At 50.3% G+C, this 18194-nt stretch overlaps 1 protein-coding gene across 1 annotated transcript; it reads right to left on the reverse strand.

Moving 5' to 3' along the window:
- LOC138723237 (uncharacterized) lies at positions 1 to 12190 on the reverse strand. The gene is made up of 3 exons (XM_069862166.1): positions 11878 to 12190; positions 10707 to 11758; positions 1 to 310 (listed from the first exon to the last, which is right to left on the reverse strand). The coding sequence occupies exons 2-3, from the start codon at positions 11182 to 11184 to the stop codon at positions 135 to 137; spliced, it is 654 nt and encodes a 217-aa protein (XP_069718267.1). The 5' UTR covers positions 11185 to 11758; positions 11878 to 12190; the 3' UTR covers positions 1 to 134.
- Positions 12191 to 18194: the final 6004 nt, after the last annotated feature.

An 18194-nucleotide genomic window follows, 5' to 3' on the forward strand; every position in this document is an offset into this window, starting at 1 on the left:
AATTGGCCCATCCCTTCCTCTCACCTCCCAGTCCTGCAAGGTGGCTGCTGCACTGTCCCACTGCTCCATCCCTCTACTCCATCCCTCCGCTCCATCCCACTGCTCCGTCCCGCCTGGCCCGGCCACTGCGCTGGTCACGTTTGCTGTGGCAGGTGGCAAGTCTCGCTGATGGTAATGACCACGTCCTGGGGCTGGCGGTCCCGGCGCCGCGGTACCTCGGGCATCTCATTCATCTCGTTGACGCTGTTGCTGATGCAGTTGACGTCACTTTTGTTGCTGTTGTCGTCTGGGCTGGGGCCAAAGACCCAATCTGGAAGAGGCAAAAGCACAAAATGAGCCCCTGGTTACCTCAGACCATTCCCAGAGTCAAAGCTGTCTGGGATATTGCTGCGTCCTACTAGATCCTACCCTTTGCTCTGGTTGTTCACTCACCAGGAGGGGCCCCTATCCACCAATTCGACTTCAGCCCCCTTCACTCCCCCAATACTAAGGTCTTTACTCTTCCCAGCTCTGGGATGATTTTCAGGCTGCTGGTTTCTGGAATCCTTCCCAGCTTAAGCAAATGAAATCACCCTGCTAATCCCCAGAATGAAAATGAAGTGTCTCCGAAGTGAAGCGCACGAGAAAACAGTGTATTTCAGTACAGCAGGTTTTTAATGTAGGAAATGGAGGGGATAATTAAATAACTGTGTGACATCCAAATGGGGCTGGAGGCATGGCCAGGGACTCGAGCGGATCACGGGAGCGCATCACAGCCATGCCAGGGCTTCAAACCCTCCATGGGCAGCTTCAGGGCTGTGGCTCTGGCCACCGGAGCTCCAGAACGAAGCTCTGAGATGATGTGGCTGCTCTCACAACCCTGGGGTGACAGATTCTACTCCAAAACACAGTAGTCGCTACTGGATGGTGGTGTCACTGGGTTGTTCCCTGCAGCACGAGGAGCTGCCTTTCAGTGTAGACAGGTGCTGCTGCTGCTTCCAAAATATGTATTTTAAAAAAATTTGGCTGTTGGTGTGGTGACAGGCCATGCCCAGGCATGATGAGGAGGCACCATCGATGGGGAAAGCAAAGCTGGGGAAACTAGGTGAGGGAAGACGAGCCTCTGGGACCAGGCAGGACCTGGCTGAGGTGGACAGGGAAGCACCAGGACCCTCCTGCTTCAGCCCTGCTACCAAAATAAAGTGGAGGTGGCAAACAAAAGGACCAGCCTGAGGGACTCTGCTTGTTCACCAATGGATTGCTCTCAAGAAATAACATTTCTCTCCTTTGTGGCATAGAGTATTTCAGAGCTCTTCTGTTCCTGTGGATGATTTCAGTTGTTCTTCAGTGGAAGAGGCAGGCTGCGTGGTGGAACAGGGACAGAGTAATGCAATCACAGTGAGATGTTGCCTTCTTCATGGGCTGTGGAAAAAAGTTTCGCAGCAAACCCAAGGCAAATGCTGGCAAATGCTAGAGTGGGATGCCAGGGATGAAATGAGATGAAAATTTTATTTCTTGCATCAACGGTGGTGAGGAGGAGGCAGAAGAAAGAACTGTGATCCTCCCTGTGTTTGCTGAGTGTGTTGTAGGTTGAATTTTGGGGCTTTTTTGTAAGCCTGAAAGAGCTCAGAAGTTTTGCCGTATTTTGCAATGCAATATTTGAATTTATTCTCCAGTCGAAAGTCATTTGGCCACGTTGTCCCCTAAGGCAGAGGTCATGGCTTTCCTGGTGATGCCTACGCTGTGGAGCCAGGGTGGGTGTCCACCCTGCCACAAGGACTGGGCGAGGAGCAGCGGGGCTGCTGTCCTGCTGCCTAGCATGGGCTGGCTCCAAGGAGGAGAGAGTTCCCACCACACGGCACACAAGCAATCTGTCCAGAGAGTGACTGTTTTTTCTTGTTTTCCCTTTTTTCTTCACCTCCACTGCTGCGCCAGTGGGGTCTGCTAGTTGTGTGAAAAGAAGGGCAGGAGGAGAACCACCACAGCCCCACAACTACTGTGGTGCTGACTAGAGTCATTGGGGAACTCAGAAAAGACATGGTCCAAAGGCTTTTGGGGAGCCCCGAATTCTCTGAGTCCCAATCAGGACATGTAGCTTTTACTTGCATGGTCCAAAGCCCCCACCAGAGGCCAGGCTCCCTACCACAAGCCTTCCCTGAGGAAATCAGCCAACCTCAGGAGGCTCTCTTTGTTTTTTTTTCCCTTATAGTCCCCATTTTGCTCGGATTTACTGGATTTAGACCAAAGCCAAACACTCCACCAGCTGCTTCCCAGCCTGGCCCCACAGCCCAGGCTGGGTTTATGGTGGCTGTCCCTCCCCTTTTGCCTCCAAGACCTCCCAGGCTTGTGCGTGAGGAGGATCCAGAAAGCAATAACAAGATTGCCTCCTACAAATACTATTAAAGGTCTCGGCTTGTTTTCCTTGACGTCAGCGGTAAAACTCCGGTGGGAACAGGGGCTCATTCAGCAGAAAAGAAAGGGAATAACCTGGGAAGAGGTGACAGGTCCCCAGATATCCTAGGAACCAGCAGGTGAGGGTTGCGACGGGAAGGAAAGACCACGGCTTTGCATGCCTGTGAGCAAGGGGAGGTGGCATTTGGTGGCCAAGCCATGAACTTTTGGGGTCCTTTGTGTGCCTCAGAAGAAGTAGGAGACAGTCCCGGCACTGTGATAAAGACAGAGACACAAAGGATGGGTGTTTTGGAAGAGCATTAGAGGACCCAGAAAAAGCTGTTTCTATAGGAAAAGAGTCACAGTGCATCATTACCAAAGGCGACGTGAGTGACCAGGGCACCCGGGGAAGGCAGCTGGTGTGAGGCTGCCTCAGTCTAATTCCTGGGTAAGTGCGGGCTGGATTGTACGCGCTAATCCAAACCGCTCCTTCCCTGGGAATTATTTCTGGAGCCTGCTGGATCTAATTAGCTGGTAATCTGCAGGAAGATGTAATTAGGCTGTCATTAGAGGGTATTTACTGTGATGCCTTTATGATTTGACTGTGTAAGTAAGGAGTGAAGTAATTACACAATTACACGTTATTTGTGGCCATTTATGGCCTGTAACTTCAGCATGTTGCCATGTGTGGAATAGGGGAGTGAAGCCCCGTGGAGCCAGCGGCGGATCCCCTGCCAGCAGGACCCTGGAGAAGCAACCATAAAAATGTCAGCGCCCTCATCTCTGCTGCCAGCCACCACCGGCCAGCTCTGTCCCAGCCATACATGCTCCTCCCCCACTTCTCCCTCCAGCTCCAATCCAGCTTGCTCAACCTGAGGATGCGAAACTGGGATCCCCCAGAGCCCCCCGTGGGAAATCTGGGGAGGGATGAAGGGGAGGAGAGAGGAGATCTGCATATCTTTGGTCTCGATGTGATTAAACCTTGTTCTGACGTAGAAGGATCTTTGCAGGGGATGGGATGCACAACTTTACCTCAAGCAGAAGCAAGTGTTAGAGATCATAGAATCACAGAGTCATAGAATCACCAGGTTGGAAAAGACCCACTGGATCATCAAGTCCAACCATTCCTATCAATCACTAAACTTCATCTCAGATGAAGAACCCTATAGGGCGCTGCAATCGGATGATGATGGGAGGTGAGGGGTCAGGAGCTGAGGGATAGTGATGACTGAAGGTATCACGACAGGTATTTCTCTCTCCAGCCCTTACATCTAGCAGGGAGTCTGCATAAGCAACACAAAATGCACACAATGAGCACTGAGAGGAAAATGAAATCCTCGTTTGGAGCAAAGACCACATTTAGGTTCACATGTGGTCTAGCTAGAAAGCAGGTGAAGTCAGGCTGAGCTGGGACACCCAATGGGCCTGGGGCACCAAGGTTGGGTGAGCAGAGGTCCCACAGTGCGCTCCTGGGGCAGTGGCACCTCTGGAGTCAGGACAGCCACATTTTGGAGGTAAATAAAATCATTGCCTGCCCTTACCGAGCTGGTGGAAGGAGCTTGTAACACACGCTGCAAAACCAGGGCGTGCATATGGGCATGTGTGTGAATGCCTCAGATAAAAGAGAGGACAAAGTGACTTTGTCAGCCAGGCTGGGGGACAGCATCCAACTCAGAGACATCTCTCCCTGCTTGCCAGGTGCTGTGGGAGCACAGCATGCCTGCTGAGGTCTTGCAGGGTGAGAGGCAAGGTGTAAAGTGCCGAGAGAGGGTGAGATCGATATGGAGGGATTGATCCAAAGCAGCTGTGTAGAGGAGATAGGGTAGACTGGGTAAATCGGAGCTGCAGAATAGCATCTCTCCCTTCATTGCTGAGTGATGTGACTTAAAGTGCCCCTTCATCTCTCTGACTCTGCCTGAGTCTTCGACAGCATCCCTGGAAGCAGGACCCTTGGGATATGCTGATCCAAGGGGGCAGAAAAATAACACGCTGGGCTACCCGGGTTCTGCAGCATGTTTTACCCATCCTCATACCCATGGCATGAGGGACCATCCTCTCTCAGAATCCCCTTGCAGTGCAGGCAGCGGGGAGCAGCCTCCTGCTGCCTGTGTGCACGGGGCTGGAGGGATGCTCTACACTCAGTCTCATCCCAGGGGGTTGGCCAGGACCCTGCATTCATCGATGACAGGGTGGGATATCCATGAGGCATTTCAGCCACTGGAAAAGAGATGTCCCTGACAGAAAAGCAGAGGAAGGTGGGAGAAAAGGGTGAAATTTAAATGCAATCCAGTGAGTGAGATATTCACACTCCCTGCAGAGATGGAAAGAAGTAACGGAAGGGGAAACATGTTAGATGAACAATCAAACTTGTGCTCTAGTTCTACTTGCTTTAAATGGAGCTGGGTGTGAAAACACCTGCCAAAAATGCCCTTTTTCCCAGCAGCAGGAGCAGAAGAACTCTTTGTTTAAAACAGATCCGTACCCAGCGATCACCTTGTACCCTGCAGCAAGGCGGGACCAGCTCCAGCCAAAGCATTCCCAATGGACACAAGTTCAAGGGTATCCCCCACGCCTTCGACACAGTGCAGCAGTCGCAGCTGGACACCGTATCTGCCTCATTGCAGGACAAACTCTGCTTATTCATTAGCAAAATCAGCAGATATCTCCCAGGGTTGTTCTGCTGGAAAATCTCTGCCTCTGTCAGTAGCAATTTTTTAGCAGGAGATTCCCTTCCCCCAGATTCTCATCTTCCCAAGTCATCTTGCTTTCGGAGTCTTCCTTTCCTGTTTTGCAGACATTTCTTAGCTTAGCCATGCTGGCTGAGTCAAAATTGTCCTGCATCCCGAGCAACACAGGACACATTGCTTTGCTGCTGGGCAGGTAAGGACACTGTCCGTCTGCAGAGCTGTCACTGGCATGAAGGGTCTGCTGGTGAAAGGGAGTGTTATGGAAAAGTCATTCAGTTAATCACAATATTCTCTTAAAACTAGCTTTTCTGCACCGGTATAACCCTGGATGAAGTCTGCATTTGATCCTAGTCCCATCCACAGGGCAGTTTTGCTGCTCCAGAGAGCAGGTCTTGGAGAGGTGATGACTCAGGTGTGGTGTGTGGGAGGCAGGGACGCTGCTGGGGTTGGGCGCTTGCTCTCTGCAACCTCCAGTTTTAGGCATTTGCAATGGATGCAGAACAAATGCAGCCAGAGGTTGAGGACCTGTGCTTGGAAGACCAGCACTTGCTGAGGAGCAGAAAGAAACAATCTTTGCCCCAGGGGCCTGACACAGCCCATCGCTGTACCATGCGATGGCAGGAAAGGAGATGCTGCTATGGGATGGCTCAACCCCAAGACCAACCTTAGTCAATCCCTGGCAGCATATGCTGGCAGCCGTCCTACTGCTCGGGCTTTGCACTTTGAAGGTTTGGTTGAGAAAGCAGCTGTTCTAGAGTGGGGCCACCTAAACCTGCTTTTTGCATGGCCAGACCACTGCGGCTGCTTGTCCAGCCGACGAGTGCAGCCCACAGCTGCAGTGATGTCAGGGCCAATGTGGGAAGGGGGATTGAGAGTGGGATTAACCCAGTGAAAGCCAGCCTATGGCAGCCACTGCTACACATCAGTGACCCTAAAACAGTGGCTAAGAACCCCTTAAAGCACCTCCATGCATCAAAAGGGTAACTGAGGCAGTGGGGTAAGTGTCAGAGGTGGGTTAGTACTGGGCTGGGGAAACCAAAGGGAACTTTGTATGATTTCTTCTTTTCCCATAACTCTGAATCAAATGCATCATCCTCAGAACAAAACCCCAAAAGAAGATGCAAGTCCTCTCTAATGGGCTTAGGACACTATTTGCAATCCCTGACACAGGCTGAATTATCTTAAAAGCTCTGCAATTCTGCATGGGAGCAATAAAAGTGGATCCCAAGTCCCTGCAGGATCACCCAGCAGCTATTTTCAGCAATGCTACGTTCACGCACAGTTTCTTTGCTCAAGGAGGTGATTTCCTAAAAGAAGCCTGAAATATGGTGGGTGGAGGGTAAGGCTGAAAAATAAAAATACAGCTGGTGGGTCAAAACAGCAAAGAAAAGAAAAACTCTGCTCTGAGGTTGGCTTAGGGTTTGGAGCATCCTGAAGCTATCAACCAACACTGGCACCAGCGAGCCTGCCCTGCCTTATCCTGCAGTGTCGGGGCATCTGACACGGACCCATTCCTGAAGGAAAGGTTTCATTGCGGTCTCCTCTGGAGATCAGCAATGCGGAGGAGATGTCAGCTGAACCAAGTGACACCAGCAGAGGTTTCCCCACAGAGCATCAGCTCCCATGCAGACTGACAGACCCTTCCCATGCGGTTCTCGTGCTGGCAGCGCGACACTTTCTCGGAGACCACATGTTTTGCAGTCTCCATGCCAACTGCTTTGTTTCCAGTCAAACTTTCCCCCACCACCTTTCCCCCCCTCCTTTTTTTTTTTGGTGTGTGCTTAAATAAGGGCAATATTCAGTGAACTGCTGGAGACAGAGGAGGGAGGGCGGGCTGATTCCCAAGGATTGCAGTAATTAAGCACTTCATACATTGGTGACAGGCTTGTCATTTGCCAAGGCGGCACTTTGCTGCAGCGCCGTCTCCGGCAGCTCTCCAGTGCTCCTGAGTTAAGCTGCTTTCCAAATGCTTTGACCCAATTTGTCTTAACTGGTAGCTAGGTCTGATCCGGGCTCATGCAGGAGCCATCCTCCCACTTCAGGGGGCTCACATCCATCCTCAAACAGAGATGCCTGATGAGTTTTAGGAAAGTCCTAAACACGAGATTTTGTCAGCTCAGAGCATGCTGGGAGGGTCTGGTGAGAAAGTATTTTGGGCTCCGCTTGGCCAGATCTCTCTAGGAAGAGCTGAATGCAGGCTCTTTCAGAGCCTTTTTGTCCAAATCCAGGTGCTTTGGAGGATAAGGATAGACAGGATCCCTAGGGGAACTCTACCTTCCCCCTCTCCAATAATACATCTTTCCCGGTCCTCTGGTAAAGTCTTCCATTTTCCCTACCCCACTGGACAAGGCAGCAGCATTTTTCTCCCTCCAGGGATGCCTGGACAAGCTCCCATTGAATTTTTAAGACGTGGCTGTGAGACAGGTGTTGGTGTCTCAAATACCAATTCAGATTTTGCAGGGGAAGACCTCAGCAGCATCCTGAGATTCCCCCCCACCATCCCAAGGCCAGCGTTTGCTCTTCGTGGTCCCTATGGCTGCATGGGGCTGAATGATGCTTTGACTCTCCCAGCTGTGTCCTACAAGCTGATATTGAGGAGTCCAAATCATCTGAGTGACTGTTTAAAGCAGCAATTAACTATTCTCACTTTAATCTCCGCGAAACAGGCTCCAGCCCTTTGGCATCTTATTTCCATCTCTCTCTCTGTATCCTTCTAAATATGATTAGCACAGAAATGCTGATAGTGGAGGTTAGAGCTGCTGCCGAGTGTATAAATCCAGGCATTGTGTTATAACACCTAATAGACCAGCTTCTTATTTACCATTCCTCAATCACTCTGTCCTGTCCCTGAAGTAATTTTATGCAAACTCATTCAAATGAAACCTTCTCTTTAAAGGCTGCTGCTTGGTAGTGTTAACAAACACGGTCTCGTCCGCTCTACTTTGAGGACTGGCTCGTTTTAAGTGAATAAATGGTGTGAAGATGGGCCAAGAGTGTTAAATAGGATGAGCTGGAGGCAGCTTTTGACACTGAGAGGTGCTGTTGGAGTTTGGGAAGTGCTTTACTCTCTCTGTTTGGGTGTGGCAGAAGCTCACATCTGGATTTCTGACCCTAAATTGGAGAAATGCCACCTCCAGCCACGTCAGGAAGGATGCTCTGACAGCAGAGAGGATGTTCAGATGGGAAACGTCTTCTTCCAAAGTGGCTGTAGGTGGGCACATCCCAGGGCTGTCCTTGTGCCTGTCCAGCTTTGGGACACCCAAAAGCTGCTGTGAAAGGCTGTGGAAGTCCCTTTGCAAAGGGCTTTGTGAGGGAAGTGGCACACTGCTGACCCAGTCCCACCTTGAGGCAAAACCAAGAGGTACCCAAGGTCACCAGGGAGCACTGGTGCTGAGCTGGACGTGGCTTGGCAGTGGATACAGATGCCTCTAACTGTGGCTTCAGCTTCAATTCCTGCCTGGAGGGGCACAGTTATATGGATTTTAGCCCTACTTTGTAGTACTCACTCAAGGGGTGGTTTAGATCATGCACATCCGTGTGTCAGGGACCCCAGTAGATGGAGCAGGAGGTGTCTGCTCCGTGGGGCCACTGCGACTGGTCCGGCTCCCACCTCGAGAAGGGGTTTTTAACCTGCTCTGACCTGGTCCTTTGAGCCTCTCAGAGCAGGAGTGTGTATATTTTTAGGTGCTGTCCCTGCTGCCTACCTTTGTTGGGAAGACAGTGTTAAATCAGATGAGCCGGGAGAGGTTACAGCCTGGCAAGCTGCTGATTAAGTGTTATATTTAACACTTTAAGACAGTATCTATTCTCTTCCAGCTGGGGTGAGGAAAGACTCAGCAGTAGCTCCCTGCCATTTTCCTGGCTGAGCCTCATACGAGACCACAAGCACTGCTCCCTGCCAGGAGGTTCAATCCTTCTCGTCCCAAATATCTCCACCCCAGATATCCCGTGTCCCAGATCTGCTGGCCCATGCCCAGCTGTGATCCCCTGCCCAAGGACTTGTCTTGCCCCGTCACCAAGGCATGGGAGCTGCCCACCCTTCAGGCACCAGATGGAGTTCTAGCAGTATCTCCTGCGTCCCAGGAGGAGGCAAATAAAGGGGAATTGTGAATGAACACATGGATTTTGCTCCAAATGACCATAATCTCCTTCCTGTCACCGAGACGAAGCCTGCAGGGCTTCGTAGAATCATAGAATCATAGAATAACCAGGTTGGAAGAGACCCACCAGATCATCGAGTCCAACCATTCCCGTCAATCACTAAACCATGCCCCTCAGCACCTCGTCCACTTGTCCCTTAAACACCTCCAGGGAAGGAGAATCAACCCCCTCCCTGGGCAGCCTGTTCCAGTGCCCAATGACCCTTTCTGTGACGAATTTTTTCCTAATGTCCAGCCTAAACCTCCCCTGGCGGAGCTTGAGGCCATTCCCTCTTGTCCTGTCCCCCACCACCTGGGAGAAGAGCCCAGCACCCTCCACTCTACAACCTCCTTTCAGGTAGTTGTAGAGAGCAATGAGGTCTCCCCTCAGCCTCCTCTTCTCCAGGCTAAACAACCTCAGCTCTCTCAGCCGCTCCTCATAAGACTTGTTCATCCGTGGCTGGGGGACGGGCTCGGAGCAAGGGGTGTGCAGAGGGATTTCAGCCCCACTTCTCTACAGACAACATTGCTCAACAGAGCTTCCAGGAGGGTTATGCACATCTGCAGGAGCCAGGAGCTTAAATCCCTCTGGGGATTCCTCCTGCTCCCCCGGTCCAGGCTGGAAAAATGCAACCATCTCCCTGCAGGGTGTCCTGTCGCCTAAAAGAGAATATGGCAAGGTGACTGATAGGGCATGGGGGCCAAAACTACCAGGGATTCAGGAGAGAATTTGTGCTCCCCGGCACCACCAGCCTTACAAATTACAGGGCGAACAGCAAGAGTACCAGTGAGGGCTTGCTGGAAGCAGCCAAGCACCTTTGCCTGCACGCAGCGGCTGCAGCCAGCAGGATGTCTGAGCTCTTGTCCCCAGTGACAAGGGACCTTGTTCCACAGCAACAGGATGAAACAAAAGAGCCAAGAAGCCAGTTCTCATAGAAATATACACTCTTTGGGCTATCATCTTATAGATTCGTGCAGCAGCCTCAGAGGCTGTAATGGTTGTTCTAGGTGCTGTACAAGGGAGCCAGATTGCTGGTTTATGTCTCCTTAGGAGTTTGTGGGTTCACTGGTGTCTGCTAGATGGTTAAGCTTTTCTTTCACAGTGCACTGGTGGGTTGTTATCCTGTGCTCAGATATCTGTTGCCGTAAAACTTTTTGTTCTGGAAACCTTTAGGTCAATCTCAGTTGGAACCGAGCAATGGATTTTACAAGCGTTCACCAGCACAGATGTATGCACGTAGACATTTACACGCACATACGCTCACGCACAAACCTCATTTCTTTAGGAAATGGGCTAAACTTAAGGATTTTCTCTGGGAACTTGATTGACGCACAGCTCAGTTTGGGGTCCCCAGCACATCAGATAAACACACATTCTTGTGAACATGAAAGGATCATGGTTTGGTCTAAACCCCACGCAAACCAAAGGAGAGGCACAAACCACCAGCCCCAGCCTTTGCACCAGGCTCTTTTTGACCACATGCACACAAAGCGTGATGCCCACACTCACCTATAAAGTCGTGAATGAGGTCCTTGATGAGATGCCCGACAATGGCGTATGCTACTGCCACCACCACCAGGGCTGCCATGAGAAGATAAAGGACAGCCTTGGGCAGAGGAATGGCATCTCGAGGAGGGGGTTTGTACTCCTTGTAAAGTTGGTCATTGTCTGAGTACGAGTACTGGAACAAGTGGTCCAGGCCAGCTGTGAAGTTGCTGGAGTTCATGGGCTGGCTGTTGGACAGGTAGTTGTCCTGCTCGGGGTCCTGGAGGACACTTACCACCGAGCTGGTGGTGGCTTCCACTTGCTGTACCAAGTTCAAAGTCTTGTTAACGCTGGGGAGGATCTGGGAGAGGAAAGTGCTCCAATCTTTGATGGCACTAATGTTGCAAATAATCATAATTGCAACGGGGAAAGATATCTCCAAGCCCAAGAGATTTAAAAAGGAGAGAAAGAGGCAAATATTGCCGTGCTTCCACCAAACCATGTACTGCAAACCGGGCAGAGAAGGTCTTCCTGGGGTAGATTTCTCACTTACAAATTCTTGCAAGGTCGGTTAGAGTTGCATTTGTGGTATGTTGGTCCTCAACCCTGGAAATGCCTGCAGCAAACCCCTATTGACATGAAGTTCCTTTGGAAAAAGTAGGTGCTGGAATGATTTTGAGCAATATCATTTTTTTTGCTCAGATTTCTCTCCCTGATGCCGCTCACTGAGGAAAACTGGAGAGACAGGATCCTGTAGGTATTTTCAGTCATCTGGAAAAGAAAGAAAATTGCCTTTCTCCAGCTTCTTTTCACAGGCGATGGTCCTTGGAGAGACAGAAATCTCCCCTTTGCTCTCCCCCGGACTCGGGCTGGGTAACAGCAGGTGCAAGGTGTGTGGTGTCGTGCCGTGACTCTCCCTGTAACGCTGCCTGAATCGTCCGCAGAGGAGAAATGTATCTTCAGAGCCCACAAAGTTCAGCTGCTCCTGGTGCGTGATAGAGCCGGCAGCATGCAGCTCCCAGCCATATCAGCCTGCCTTTCAGCAACTTCTTTTGCCGGCATCTCCCAATCGACTCCTTTTAAAAAAACGCAATCATAGTCAGAGACGACAACCACGATAGCAGTGAGCGCAGCGCCCAAGCTGGTGGACTCCAAAGAGCAGCCCAGCCAAGGAGTGAGCGTTCTCGGATTTTACCTGAAGGAGTTTTGGGAGGGAGCAGATCTGCTTGCCTGATGCTCCAGCTTGTTTTATTCAGCGCTCGGCTCCCCGTGGACCTCCCCGCAAGCAGCAACTGATCCAGTGCCACTGCCTGCCGTCTGCGGGGTGTGTGTGCATGCGTGTGTGTATATGTGTACACTCCTCCCCGTCCTCTTCCCCTCCTGTCCCTTCACCCTACAGCCTGGCTCGCTCTTCCCAGTCGCCGTGGCTCCTAGCACCGAGAGGCATCAGCTACTGAGAGGTTGGCTCCACAACTCCCTAGCGTGCTGGTGAAGCCGGTGGTGCGTGGGAGAGTAGGCTCAGCCTCTGCCCCTGCTCCCCAGGGAGTTAATCCTTTCCATGCCAAATGATGCGCCTTGATCCGGCTGCTGGATATTCTCTCGGGGTGGGGAGCAGCTGGAATGTGTGTGGGGGTATGTGGGGGTACACGCGTGGGCAAGAGGTCATGGCGAGAGCATCCCAGCAGCAGCCTGGGCTCGGGCAGCACTGGGAACAGGTCTGGGGTCCCCTCGGGGGTGAGACTTCAGCTCCAGCCCAGCCGTGGCGCTGAGCGCAGCCTTTGTCTGGGAGCTGCGCTGCTGGCAGAGAGAAATCAAATCGCGGGTGCTGCCAGGAGGAGGGAGGACATCATCAATCCCATCACTGGCATCCCAAGGGAATGATGCTCCCCACAGCCCAGCTCGCCCCCACAAGCCTCTGCCCAGCAAAGTGGGGTGCCTGATTTGCAGAAAGCCCAGAGGGTTCGGGGCTGAGCTCCTTCGCCATCTCCCCTCCTGGTTAGCTGTCTGTGCAAACTGGCAAGTGCCAGCCTGTCCCTGATTGCCTTGATCATGGATTTAAACTCGTCCAAGTTCCCTACGAACATATCTCCTCATCTGCCTTGGCAATGGGATTTCACTGGGGTGCTGGCTTGGTTTGCAGGCACTGGGACTTATATAAAGAGGAGGAAGAGGAAATCTGAGAGAGGGGAAAATTGTCTTTCTATATTTGGAGGTGAAAATAAATCACAGCTCCATTTTTCACTTCTACTTTTTTTTTTTTTTTTGGTACAGCTCCCCCATGTAAGAAATAGCTGTCACGAGGACAAGGAAATCACCACATTAGGCCTGAATGCAGCTAAATGGAGCTTCTGAGAAATAATAGCAAGAGATTAACTTTGTGTGTGTGTGTGTGTGCATGTGTGTTACCAGCCAGCAGCAAATCTGCCAGCTGCCTGGGGGCTGGAAGGGTATAGAATAAGATGGCAACATCTCTCCTTTACAATAAAATCACAGGGGCTCAGGTAGGTGACAGGCAGATTGTACAGCCCTGGAGTAATGGAAATGTGGAGGAAAAAGATTTTCTGCTTCCCTTGATGTGTGCATTGACCAGGTCACTGTGATGTCTGTCCTCCAGGACCATTTTACAGCCTCCTAAAATTCCTTTTTGTAAGCAACAGAGCTATAACAGGTTACAGAAACACATCTGGACAGCTGCGTGGAGACACATTCTGCAGTGGGACACATCCTGATGTCCCCCTGCCCAAGCATCATGCTGCCTGGGGTTGGAGCTTTTGGACAGTGAAGCTGTAGGGATGTTTTGAAGGCCAGGGCAGGAGTTAGGAGCTAAGGCCAAATGGCTCATCTCTCAGAATCTGAGTCCTGCCCCACCAGATTTTATCCTTCCAAGAGGGAAAATGTGGCAAGATAATACTTTAAAAAGAAACTCTTCCATGCAAGGAAGTCTTGGGCTCCACACAGGGAGCCCAACCACAGCGCAGTCTTTTGCTCAGGAGACATTTTTTCCTGGGTCCTCAGAAGGAGAGAACAACACCCAGGACACTGATCCTTGGGGACTGAAGCTACTCTGAAGGTGTATTTTCACTGCATCTGTTTGGTGTTAGCAGTTGCCATGGCACCAGTGCCTAAACTGGAGGGAAAGAGAGATCGTCAGGTCTGGTCTGAGCCATCCCTGTGCCTGGCTCGGGGTGCAACCGTCCCAGATGGACTCCCACCACACTGTGTCCCTTTCTTCCACATTGAGGATGGAGCTGAGCAATCTGGGGCAAAGGATTTGCAAAGGGGCTTAATCAGAAGAACCGAGGACAGAAGGGGATGCTCTGGAAGTCTTAAGGTCCTCACTATCTTCATGTACTTTAATCAGACCTGAGTTGGAGTCCCTGGGGAGCTGGGTCAGGGTCTCTGCCCTGTGTGATATGGGTCAAAACAACCCAAACAGAGGAATTCACAGGTAGTGAGGACTGTACAAAGGAACACCTGAACAGGGTTGCAGGTAGAAGGCTGCTTCCCCACCTATAAAACCAGGGTGACAACTGCACCATCAGCCAACTGGTTTTTACTCATTTGAAAACAAAGCGAGAAGGTGCTGAGACCCGGCTGATTCCTTGTTCTCCCCACTGCTTCACAGGCGCCTGCCAAAGGAGCAGAGTGCTTGGCCATCCCTCAGCCTGTGCATCCCACCAGGCTGGGGCTGTCAGGGGTTCACTGCCTTTGAAAGCTGGGATCATAGAATCACAGAATCACCAGGTTGGAGAAGACCCATCAGATCATCGAGTCCAACCAAATGCATGGAGACCCTCTCTCCGAGCCCTCCCGAGCTGCCCAGTGGCTCGGCAGCATGGGTGCTGGTGGTCCCTGTCCTGCTGCCCGCAGACAGGGGCTTGCAGCTCAGCTGTCTCAGATGTCTCGGCTCAGACGTCTCCCCCATCTCCCACCAGACTCTCTGCGAAACGCCTGGCTGTGAATCAGCACCTCAGAGAATGAAGAAAGCCATCAGCTGGTGGCTCTCTGCTTGCTTGGGGACAGCTGGTGGCTGCAGCCCAGAGTTTGCTCCAGAGGGCTGGAAAGCAGCTCCCTTGGGTTCCAAGACCCCTCCTCAGCACTTCTGAGAAGAGGATGGAAAAGCACTTGGGGGAGCTCTGGGGTCTGCTGCAGGCACTGAATTCATTAGAGGGTCTTAGGATAATACGGAAAAAAAACCCCAAACCCTCCACTTTTTGCTTTTCCCTGCAGCAAAAGTAAAGTGCCCTCTTGTTTTCATTAACAGCCATATCAATTTAAAGTGACTAAATAGATGCTTAATTGTTCATTATACATCCTCTGCACCTCTTGTCTGAAAGGAAGGTTTTATTTCCGTGATTATGGTTTCCATCCCACTACAGACAGAGAAAGCATGGAGAAATATAGAAGTGTGGGTTTTAATAACCTTTTATTTCAAACTCTCTGTTATTAAAAAAAATGTTTGCATTTTCTGTGATAGGGGGAGAAGATTAAAAGGATGGCCATGGCTTCCACTTAGGGAACATGGCTAATGATTTCAATAAATCACTTTAAATAAAAATCACAATCTCCACAATTCCACCCAAATGTCATTTGGCAGAAGGGTTGATTATGGGAGCAAAATGAATTTCAGAATTAGCTGCTCATCCTAATGCAACTGGACAAATTAAATTTAAGGGCGCACGCATACCCCATCTCATGCAGAAGAGCAGTGTTTTGGCCCCTGGGAACAAGAACAAATAATTTTTTAGTGGGTCAAGAAAGATCTTGTTCCTCATGATGAATGTTGAGTGCTCTTTCCTTAGTATTTGTATTTTATGGCTTACTCTCTTTGTAACTCCAGTCACAGCCCTGGTCTTTATTTCCATACAGTCGGGATCAAACTGACTGCTGGGACATGCCTTTGATGATGCTGGTGTCCATGCAGAGCTGAGAAAAAGCTCTCAGACGTCATGAGTGATGCCCTGAGCATGCGCTCTGGTTTCTTATCTCTGACTGGGATCAGATCCCAGGGCTTCTACAGAAGGTGAAGCCTAAGATGATCCTACAACCTGGTTGCCACACCATGGCTGGAGATCTGACCACCCTCCTGGCTCCACTGCTGGCATCGTGGCCTCCTTTGTGAAAACTAAGGGATGCAGAGGCAACAGGCCATGGATGTGGCAACAACTGTTAGGTGCAAACTGAGCTGCAAAGGTGGAGAACATAAAGCATGTCATGTAGGAAGGCTTTGTGTCTGCCCTGGCTGAGACCTAAACAGAAGTTGGTTGAGGGTATAATCAGGAGGTGCAGCTCCAGCAGTAATATGTAAATCTGTACTTTTGAGTGAGATATTAATCTGCTCAAGGGTCATTTTTCAGTCTTAAGGGTTTTCTGTGCCTCCTGTGTTGTCTGCCGACACCATAACCTGATCCTCACCAAAGATGCCACCACACGTCTTCAGCAGAATAAGCACAAAGATCTATGCTCTCATTTGGCACAAGGTAAAATGGTCTTTACAGGACTTCAAACCATTCACATTTTAGCCATGCAGGGTGACATCCACATTCAAATCCACATGCTGGTTTGTGGGGGCTGCACATCTCCGCAAGCTTCCCACGGATGAGCCATGCTGACCTTCGTTCACCCCTGGATAGGTTGGATGTTCTTCCCTGCCTCCCTGCCTGGCTGTGCACGGCTGCTGCACTGCGTCCCGGAGCAGCAACTTCATTTCCAAGCAAATTCCTGACCTGTTCCAAAGTTTTTTCAGCAACTGCATGACACGAAGTTATGAAATACAGGCTTATACTGGATTTCCATTCCTGGCATTTCTCTCAGCCAGTGATTTCTGCTTGAAAAATCCAAACAAACACAGAACAGCAGTAGTTTTTAGCAGATGAATCAGTGAACTATCTTTATCTAACTCTCTATAAAAACACCTTGTTAAAAAAATGTGTCTGATGTATTATTCATGCTCTCAAATCTGAAGAAGTCCATACTGTACTAATAAATGACACCATGAATGGGCCATATTAAGTGCAATGCCTAGGAAGACTCTTCCCTATCTGCTGTCTCTGCTAAACGAAGCGGGATTTTAACTCTGCGTGTGGCACCATCTCATGGACAGCTTGGCTTATTTGATGGGTTTGAGAGGCTGAAGGCATGCACAAAAATATCCAGCCTGAAAAGCTTGCTCCATGAGAGAGAGGGGAGCACTTCCCAAGTAAACAAACCCAGGCCAACAGGACTAATTGCAGTGGAAGTGAGGTAGGAAGAACGAATTACATTTTCAGTTTGCATGCCTAGAAAGAGTGGCTTGGCCACAGAACAGCACAAAATGGCTGGGAATTATTTGGAGGGGTTATTTACGGGTAACTCTGACATATGGGCAAGCAGAATAGGAAGGTTTCATTCCAACAGGTGGAAAAGTATTGTTTTGTTCTGTTCCACTCACAGCTTTGCTATCCTGAAATCCATTGAGATGATGAGCCAGGCTCTTGGCATCGAACACCTTCCAGAGCCTCTCAAAGGGAGAGGAGGGACGTAGGTGGAGGGAGAAGCTGGCAGCCTCTACATTTTTTTGTCTTCTCCACCATCTAAGCTGGATATGTAGAGCTAAAATTAAAAAAAGTCACCAGCTGTTTCTTTCAAGCAAAATGCAGAAGAAACTGCATGGATGCAACAGTGTCTGAGTCTTCAGAGAGTTTGAAAGGACAGGACTGAGAAGTCCATCCACCTGCTACTGTCTGGGCTCCAGCAGGAAACTTCAAATGTCAACAACATGTAGTGTTAAGGTGGAGATGAAGGAATTGAGCAAGACAAATAGGAAAACTTAACCTCCTCCCCTGAAATACTTCCCTCATTGCAGCTAGAGATACAGAAATAGAGACCTCCTCTAATGCTAGTGCTTGTTCCCCTCCAGACACACACACAGGAGTGTATAGCTCTGCTCTCCGTCCCTCGCAAAGTCTCCTCCAATTTTTTATCCTTCCAGTGCAGGACCTGCTTCAGACATGGGACCTGTAAACTCATGCTGGTATTTCAGGTGTGGAGGAAGAGCTGAGTAGGGCTGAACATGTGAAATGCAGCTGGGTTGCCAGGCAGGTTACAAATACACTCTGTGACTCCTGATTAATCTGCCACTGCATCCGAGAGGTGATGCAGCGCTCTCTTCTGCATTGCAGATTGTGTTCCAGCCGTGCCCTTTCCCCATCACCTTTCATAACCCTTTCCTGCTTTTTCCCAGGCACTCATTCAGCTTTGCATTACACAAATGAGTGCCTAATCTGTATGTTGTTGCCTTCTTTGGGTGTAACTGTGTCTGCAGACCACTGCTGGTTGTCCCGTGGCCACCTCTGCCACACAGGGCATAAAAGGAGCTGATGGTAGATGAGGGCTGTAATGTTAGCCTGTGTTTGTCACACCAGCAGATACAGTGTCCTGACTGAAAGTGGGTAACGCTCCCTCTTCTGTGCTCCAAAGCAAGGTATTCAAATGGTGGATTATGGATGAGAACATCCAGCAGCTATAGGTAGT

This window comes from Phaenicophaeus curvirostris, chromosome 8, assembly GCF_032191515.1.
Source record: "Phaenicophaeus curvirostris isolate KB17595 chromosome 8, BPBGC_Pcur_1.0, whole genome shotgun sequence".
Lineage (NCBI taxonomy): Eukaryota > Metazoa > Chordata > Aves > Cuculiformes > Cuculidae > Phaenicophaeus > Phaenicophaeus curvirostris.